Source organism: Coregonus clupeaformis, chromosome 15 (assembly GCF_020615455.1).
Source record: "Coregonus clupeaformis isolate EN_2021a chromosome 15, ASM2061545v1, whole genome shotgun sequence".
In the NCBI taxonomy this organism is placed as follows: domain Eukaryota; kingdom Metazoa; phylum Chordata; class Actinopteri; order Salmoniformes; family Salmonidae; genus Coregonus; species Coregonus clupeaformis.
The window spans coordinates 47096905-47106236 of NC_059206.1; the positions used below are offsets into that span (position 1 = coordinate 47096905).

Here is a 9332-nt window from a genome sequence, read left to right on the forward strand (position 1 = left end):
GTGGATTCGGCTATTTCAGCCACAACCGTTGCTGACAAGTGTATAAAATCGAGCACACAGCCTTGGAATCTCTATAGACAAACATTGGCAGTAGTAGAATGGCCCGTACTGAAGAGCTCAGTGACTTTAAACATGGCACTGTCATAGGATACCACCTTTCCAACAAGTCAGTCAGTCAAATTTCTGCTAGAGCTGACCCGGTCAACTGCAAATGCTATTATTGTGAAGTGGAAAGGTCTAGGAGCAACAACGGCTCAGCCGCGAAGTGGTAGGCCACTCAAGCTCACAGAATGGGACTGCCGAGTGCTGAAGCGCGTAGCGCATAAATATTGTCTGTCCTCGGTTGCAACACTCACTACCGAGTTACAAACTGCCTCTGGAAGCAACATCAGCACAAGAACTGTTCATCGGGAGCTTCAAGAAATGGGTTTCCCCCACCCGAACCCCGACAGCAAGCCCCTCAACGGCACAGAATGGAGCTCCGCCAGTGTACCCTCAGCCCGCACAGACGAACAGGCCTTACTCACATCCCTCCTTACCAAGACAGCCCTGAACATCATCGATGTCTCGGCTGCAGACTCTCAAGGCATGGAGCAGCATGAGTACATGGACAAAGCTCGGCAATACAGTACAAAACTGGCCTTGTTGAGTAACAGTCAGTCTCAGAAGAAGCCCCTCCCTCTCCCTTCCCTCACCAGCCAGCCGCACCAAGTGCTCGCTAGTGATCTGGTGCCAGACTCGGATGTACAACAGGTGTCCAAGATAGCTGCCTATGCTTACAGTGCAATCTCTCAGATCAAGGTGGATGCTAAAGAAGAGCTAGTGGTTCAATTTTCCATCCCCTGATCTACCCTCTGGCCTCCATAATACTCATCCCGTCCCGTCCCGTCCCGTCCCGTCCCCCATGCCCACAATGCATCTATGATTACCAGTCCCTGTGCTACCCAGCTATGCCACTAGCAACCTGCTGCTCCAGCTGAGGACTATGACAACCAGGCCTCCCCTGCTGAAAAGGTTAACCAACCTTGCCCTGCACTCCTCAGAACCACCTTTCAAAGCCACCATTCATCCTTCCTTCACCAGCCGTCAAGGAATTTTTAAACTCTCATATGGTAGTATAACGATAATGGTGTTAGGGCAGTTTTTGTAATTTTAAAGTTTTTTGTTTGAAGAGTGACTGAGTCTGATTTCATGAATAAACGGTTAGCTAGCTGCGCGGCATGGCTAGGCTGCTGGTGGCGTTAGCTCTGGCTGTGAGTTTCAGGAGTAGCTAGCCTCGTCTGATATGCAGCTACGGTAATATACTAACTAACTAACTAACCACAGCTAGGAAAAGAGGGTAATTAAGCATGTCCAAATGTAGCACAGTAACAGGACAAAAAAATATGTCCACAGTCAGCCAACCCACTAGTCAGCATGGGGATGCTGTTGTTCTGACACTGTGTGGACCTGTCACCCAGAACACACATTGTCACACCCTGGCTCGGGGGACTCTATATGTTGAGCCAGGGTGTGTAAGTTCTATGTGTTTTTGTTCTATGGTGTATTCTATGGGTGCTATTTCTATGTTGGCCAGAGTGGCTCCCAATCAGAGGCAACGAGTGTCAGCTGTTGCTGGTTGTCTCTGATTGGGAGCCATATTTAAACTGTCTGTTTTCCCTTTGTGTTTGTGGGATCTTGTTCCGTTTTGGTTTGTTTCCGTGTCGGTTGTGTTAGACCGAGGACGTCACGTTTTCGTTTTGTTGTTTTGTTCGTGCATTCATTATATAAATAAAATATGTTTGCAACTAACGCTGCGCATTGGTCTACTCACTACGACGATCGTGACAGAAGATCCCACCATACCAGGACCAAGCAGCGTGTCCAAGAGCAGGCAGCCTGGACGTGGGAGCAGATCTTGGACGGGCAGGGGTCCTGGACCTGGGAGGAAATCCAGGCCGGGATGGATCGTCGGCCATGGAGGGAGACGGTAGAGGCGCGACGGAGAGAGGAGCAACGGCATAATCAGTGTCGTCGTCGGACGGACGAGAGGCAACCCCAAAAAAAATTTAGGGGGGGGCACAGGGCATGGACGACGGGGCTGACGGAGGCAGACAAGGGGCGAATTCAGAAGGCCACCAGGTTACGGGAGCCATTGGTGAGAAGAGGGAAGGAAGATGTAGAGGCGCGGCGAGAGGTACTGAGGTGTATTGCCAGTCCGGTCCGGCCCGTTCCCGATCCCTGTTTAAGGCCAGTGGTGTGTGTTCCCAGCCCGGCCCGGCCTGTTCCTGCCCCTCGCACCAAGTGTACGGTGCGCGTCGCCAGCCCGGCCCGGCCTGTTCCTGCTTCTCGCACCAAGTGTACGGTGCGCGTCGCCAGCCCGGCCCGGCCTGTTCCTCCCCCTCGCACCAAGTGTACGGTGCGCGTCGCCAGCCCGGCCCGGCCTGTTCCTGCCCCTCGCACCAAGTGTATGGTGCGCGTCGCCAGCCCGGCCTGTTCCTGCCACTCGCACCAAGCCTAAGGTGCGCGTCGCCAGCCCGGCCCGGCCTGTTCCTGCCACTCGCACCAAGCCTACGGTGCGCGTCGCCAGCCCGGCCCGGCCTGTTCCTGCCACTCGCACCAAGCCTACGGTGCGCGTCGCCAGCCCGGCCCGGCCTGTTCCTGCCACTCGCACCAAGCCTACGGTGCGCGTCGCCAGCCCGGCCCGGCCTGTTCCTGCTACTCGCACCAAGCCTACGGTGCGCGTCACCAGCCCGGCCCGGCCTGTTCCTGCCACTCGCACCAAACCTACGGTGCGCGTCGCCAGCCCGGCCCGGCCTGTTCCTGCCACTCGCACCAAGCCTACGGTGCGCGTCGCCAGCCCGGCCCGGCCTGTTCCTGCTACTCGCACCAAGCCAGGGGTGCGAGACGTCAGCCTGGTAAGGCCCGTTGCTGCTCCACGCACCAAGCCAGGGGTGCGAGTCGTGAGCCCGGTAAGGCCCGTTCCGGCTCCACGCACCAAGCCAGGGGTGCGCATCGTCAGCCCGGTAAGGCCCGTTCCGGCTCCACGCACCAAGCCAGGGGTGCGCATCGTCAGCCCGGTCCGGCCCGTTGCTGCTCCACGCACCAAGCCAGGGGTGCGCATCGTCAGCCCGGTCCGGCCCGTAGCTGCTCCACGCACCAAGCCAGGGGTGCGCATCGTCAGCCCGGTCCGGCCCGTTCCTGCTCCACGCACCAAGCCAGGGGTGTGCGTCGTCAGTCCGGCACAACCCGTGCCTGGGTCACCGGTGCCTGGTCAGGACCGGTCAGCTGCTCCACACCGGAGCTGAAGCTATCCGCTCCTACGATGTCCAGTTCAGCTCCAGCCAGCGGGGCCAGACCGGACCAGGGGCGCTACGGGGGGATTATTAGAGGGTGGTGGTCTAGCCCGGAGCCGGAACCGCCTCCGAGGAGGAATGCCCACCCAGCCCTCCCCTGGTTTGTTGATGTTCAGGCGCGGTCGCAGTCCGCGCCTTTGGGGGGGGGTACTGTCACACCCTGGCTCTGGGGACTCTATATGTTGAGCCAGGGTGTGTAAGTTCTATGTGTTTTTGTTCTATGGTGTATTCTATGGGTGCTATTTCTATGTTGGCCAGAGTGGCTCCCAATCAGAGGCAACGAGTGTCAGCTGTTGCTGGTTGTCTCTGATTGGGAGCCATATTTAAACTGTCTGTTTTCCCTTTGTGTTTGTGGGATCTTGTTCCGTTTTGGTTTGTTTCCGTGTCGGTTGTGTTAGACCGAGGACGTCACGTTTTCGTTTTGTTGTTTTGTTCGTGCATTCATTATATAAATAAAATATGTTTGCAACTAACGCTGCGCATTGGTCTACTCACTACGACGATCGTGACACACATCCCACCCCTCATGTCAGTATGAAAAATGTATGCACTCACCTAGTGTAAGTCGCTCTGGATAAGAGCATCTGCTAAATGACTCAAATGTAAATGTAAATGTAAATGTTTCCATGGCCGAGCAGCCGCAAACAAGCCTAAGATCACCATGCTCAATACCAAGCGTCGGCTGGAGTGGTGTAAAGCTCGCCGCCATTGGACTCTGGAGCAGTAGAAACACGTTCTCTGGAGTGATGAATCACGCTTCACCATCTGGCAGTCCGACGGACAAGTCTGGGTTTGGCGGATGCCAGGAGAACGCTACCTGTCCGAATGCATAGTGCTAACTGTGAAGTTTGGTGGAGGAGGAATAATGGTCTGGGGCTGTTTTTCATGGTCGGGCTAGGCCCCTTAGTTCCAGTGAAGGGAAATATTAACGCTACAGCATACAATGACATTCTAGACGATTCTGTGCTTCCAACTTTGTGGAAACAGTTTGGAGAAGGCCCTTTCCTGTTTCAGCATGACAATGCTCCCGTGCACAAAGCGAGGTCCATACAGGAATGGTTTGTCGAGATCGGTGTGGAAGAACTTGACTGGCCTGCACAGAGCCCTGATCTCAAACCCATCAAAGACCTTTGGGACGAATTGGAACCCCGACTGCGAGCCAGGCCTAATTGCCCAACATCAGTACCCGACCTCACTAATGCTCTAAGCAAGTCCCCACAGCAATGTTCCAACATCTAGTGGAAAGCCTTCCCAGAAGAGTGGAGGCTGTTATAGCAGCAAAGGGGGGTCCAATTCCATATTAATGCCTATGATTTTGGAATTACATGTTCAACGTGTCCACATAATTTTGGCCCACTGTAGTATATTTTATCAGCTCTTTTGATATGGTAGTGGTCAGTTTTCTGAAGTGGCACTGCCTGAAACAGATTATCTCTCTATATCCAGAGTGGAACACCTGACAGAGGACCCACATGAAGACCTGATCTAGGCTGGAAACAAGGTAGAATTTCACCCCCTCATCTTTGAAGTAACAGAGATGGATTCAGACCCCTTATTATCCTGATACCATCTACACTCATACATGTAAGTTAGCGATTCAAATCTATGGGGACAGATTGGAATGCGTTAAATAGTGCTGTTTTATAGTTTTCTCAGGCTCTCCTATCTCAAAAGGGGGCAGCTAACAATAAGGAACAGTGCTGACATTTTAGAAAATCTAACCCCTTTTTGAAAGACGCAACCATGGATAGAGTTTTTTTGGTTGATGTTGCCACAATTCCCTATGAAGTAGTGGGTCTCTACAATCAACTTACCTGACATGATATGGACACAGGGTTCAAATTACACTCACATGGTGAGAGTATTTACATAGCTTATTTTTTTAATGATGTGCTTCACACAAAGGCTTTATGTCCAGATGAAAAACACTGGCCAAAGTCATAGGGGTAGACTAATATCAGAGGAGACCGATAATAGTGTGTTAACAGTGTTACCCTTTATCTACCCCTGTGATTGTTTCCACGCTTTCCCTAAGCAGCTTGGAGGGGAAACCGGATATCCAGTGCATCAAAACATCCAACAAATTGTTTTCTTGTGTGACAAAGTGTTTTTTCTCGTGGAGAACTTCTTCCCAACATCTGAGTTTGATTAGGATTGTTGCACAATAGAAGTGTATCAGAGAAGCAATGCAGATGAAATCAATGAAATTCAAAGAACCTGAGCAACAGGTTATTGACTGTCTTCAAACCTGCAACACATTGCTTTTGATAAAAACTAAGGTTAGTTGTTGAATACATGACAGGGTGATGCATGCATCAGATGGATTGACTTTGATACAGTAAACAGCACCTTGTTGAAAGAAGTGTTTTGGGGAAAAACAATATTTTGTTCTCCGGTAGGTCCCCCTTACTAGCTCTGACTTTGCTGATAGCTACTTTATTGAGGAAAAATGTACTTACTATTACTGAGATATGTGGTTGTCCCACCTAGCTATCGTAAGATGAATGCACTAACTGAAAGTCGCTCTGGATAAGAGTGTCTGCTAAATGACTAAAATGTAAAATGTCTCCCCTGGTTCAGTTTGTCCCTCCCTGCATCAGGTTTACAGGAAGCAGTGTATAGTACAGAGGAAGTTGATGCTAACATTAGGCTGTTTGTACAACACCAAATTAAGTGCTGAGCTAACATACTGTAAACTGGAAGTCATGGCCAGAAGGGATCAGACAGCAGACTACCAGAGAAGTAGTTGGAGCACTAACAACCAGTGTGAAATGAGGGGGAGGGGCATCTTCTCTAGTGAGATGACAATCGGATTGGACAAACAACCATGTAAGAAATGGGATTCAGAGGAATTTTTCGATTTTGAATTATGTTCTGTTTTCCTGGTTTTTAAACCTGTCGTTAGGATTTATCTCACTTGATGGACTCAGTGCAGTTCCGTGTTTGTTTTTATCGCGTTTGCCCTAGCTCACTTGATCTTTTTTACTGTGATGGATAATTCACAACATCTGAGAGGTTCTGGAAAGGCAGCCATAAAATACGATCAAAACTGACCATATCATCTTTCTTGTTATTAGCATATTTATATCTAGCTCAATGACTTCCAGAACCTATTCATGTGTGTATGCCCAGAAGTGTTACTTATATACCAAACAAGTGTGTAAATGTGCTTGTGAAAGCGATGTACTGCCGTGTTTTACTATTGTAAACCAATGAATTCAGCACAGTGTTGTACAGACCAGATATACTCTCTCTCTCTGGTATCCCCCCTCCCCTGCCCCTCACTCCATCCCCCTCCCCAGAGTGCCTGCTTGTATCCCATGGTTTGTTTGGCCTCTCTCACTGCCTCGGATGGTTGGTAGGGATTCCAGTCGTCTCTGGGACGTTAGAGACAGTCTGAAGGGTCTGTGATGCAGGTACTGAATTTACACAAGACCTGAGCCAGATTCCCTGCGGATGAATAAAGTAAAAAGGCTGAAGTCCAAAACCACCACAAATAAAGTGTCACATTTATTGATGACAAAAGTTGGAGTCTTACAATAGAACTGCATCTTTAAGGTAAAGGTTTCACTCCTTACTGAGCAGTGTCAGGATCTTGAGAGACATGCATGACATTTCTTTGGCTGTGGTGGAAATGGCTTTAAAATGACCACCATAACGCAAGATGATTGATAGATAGGTAGAGGAGGGAAAGGACCGGAGATATGGCTTTTGTCTGACAATGTGAAAAGGAAATTAAATGACGAACAAACCAGACAAGAGACCTAGATTCTTTGAAGGGTGAAATTGACTGACACACGGAAGGTCTACTTTGGGTTTTAAAAGCCTAGTAAATCACTTATGTTATAACGTAATGTATAGTGTAGTGTCTGTTTGTCCACATCTTTGCCTGACTTGGTTAAACCTCAGTTTTGTTGTAATTTGTCAGGAGGTTCAATTATATTAATGGTCAAGTTCAAGATGTTGTAGCAATACTGCATTAATAATGCATATTTTGTATTGTGTTTTTCTTTGATCTGTAATACAGTCAGGTCCATAATTATTGGCACCCTTGATAAAGATGAGCAAAAAAGTCTGAATAAAATAAATAATTCAAATACTGAGCTATGTTGTATGCGCCAAACATTTAAAAAAATTATATTAATTTATACTAAAACAATTGCTCAGAGAAAGAGATTTTGTTTAAAAAGTAATACAAAAAAATATCAAAAAGATAGGTGTCAAAATTATTGGCACCCCTGTTTTCAATACTCCGGCACCCTCCCCTTGCGAGAATAACGACACTGAGCCTTTTTCTAAAATGTTTTATGAGATTGGAGAACACATTGGGAGGGATCTTAGACCATTCCTTCATAGATTAAGATGACTTTATTGGTCAATTGCACGCAAGGTCCAACATGTATACATACAGGTTTTTGGAGAGGTGTGGGGGGCTGCAATATTGGGAACCCAGTGAGCTGTTCTTGTGGGGGGTTAAGTTCCTTGCTCAAGGGCACAACAGCAGGCAATGGCATCTAGGACTTGATACCAGCAACCCTCCGGTTGCCAGCTCACTTCCCGACAGATTTTTCCGTCCGACCTGGGATTTGAACTGGCAACACCTCGGTTGCTGGCTTGCCTCTCTAACCTCTAGGCCACCTGCCGGTTCCAATCCAAGTGTGAATGCCGTTTATCAAACTCCAGGTGATGCTATGGTCAGATGACATGAAAATAGAGCTCTTTGGCCTCAAGTGGTGGGTTTGGCGTCGAAAAACGGAAGCATATGCAAAAAAGTACCTCATACCTATGGTAAAATATGGTGGTGCATCTTTTATGTTATGGGGCTATTTTGCTTCCACTAGTCCTGTGGCCGCTGTTAAGGTCAACAGCATCACAAACTTTACCAAGTACGAGGACATTTTAGCAAAAAACCTGGTTGCTTCTGCCAGGAGGCTGAGATTTGGCTACAAGTGGGACAAATCTCCAGCAGGACAATAACCCCAAGCACACATACAAATCCACAAATAAATTGTTTATTGACCACAAAATCAACATTTTGCAATGGCCATCTCAGTCTCCGGACTTGAACCCCATTGAAAACCTGTGGTTTGAATTGAAGAGGGCAGTCCATAAGCGCAGACAAAGGAAATCAAGGACCTGGAAATATTCTGTATGGAGAAATGGTCTAAGATTCCTCCCAATGTGTTCTCCAACCTCAGAAAACATTTTAGAAAAAGGCTCAGTGCCACTGTCCTCGCAAGGGTAGGGTGCTGGAGTACTGAAAACGGGTGCCAATAATTTTGACCCTTATCTTTTTGAGATTTGTTTTATCACTTGTTAAACAAAATCTCTCTCTGAGCAATTACACTAGTAAAATTATACTATAAAATAATATAATTTCCCTTTTTTTTGCATGCAATATAGCTCAGTATTTGTATTATTTATTTTAGTCTTTTTTGCTCATCTTTACCAACTGTGCCAATAATTATGGTCCTGACTGTATTTTACAGGTACATCTCTCTCATGTTGTTTACCACTCATAATGAAAGGATAAAGAGCAAACTCCTCAGCAAATATCTATTTCTAAAAAGAGGAAGAGGCCCTAAGGAAATAGATGAAGACAATGCTCCTAGCCTCACCCTTTAAGGAGGATACCAGCATTGGTCAGAAGCACCCAGGTGCCATTGATAAGACTCTGAAGTCAAGAGAGACCTAACCTGTCTGGCAACACTTCCACCACTGAAAAAGGAAGACCGCGAAAGACAGGAAAATAGATAAATATAAAAGATACTCAAGACAGGGGGAGAGGGGGATAAGGGAATAAGAAGAGAGAGGAGAGAAGTTGAGGAGAGAGAAGTTCCACAATTCACTCCTAACCTGTTCTGAGCAACTGGTAGGACTTGGACTCAGAAGGGGAGGGAACAGGGTGAGAGGGAGGGGTAGAGGAGAGAAAGAGAGAGCGGGATAGGAGGGGAGAAAAAACAGCCTCTCCCTTACTCTATCTGACACACACAGACA

At 48.0% G+C, this 9332-nt stretch overlaps 1 protein-coding gene across 1 annotated transcript; it reads left to right on the top strand.

Moving 5' to 3' along the window:
* Positions 1 to 423: 423 nt before the first annotated feature.
* LOC121583135 (ragulator complex protein LAMTOR1-like) lies at positions 424 to 846 on the top strand. The gene has a single exon (XM_041899340.1). It carries the CDS (start codon positions 424 to 426, stop codon positions 844 to 846), a length of 423 nt encoding a protein of 140 aa, XP_041755274.1.
* The last annotated feature ends 8486 nt before the right edge of the window (positions 847 to 9332 follow it).

What these genes read in the sequence shown, in the direction of transcription:
- LOC121583135 (XM_041899340.1), top strand. Translation starts at nt 424, where the DNA reads ATGGGTTTCCCCCACCCGAACCCCGACAGCAAGCCCCTCAACGGCACA.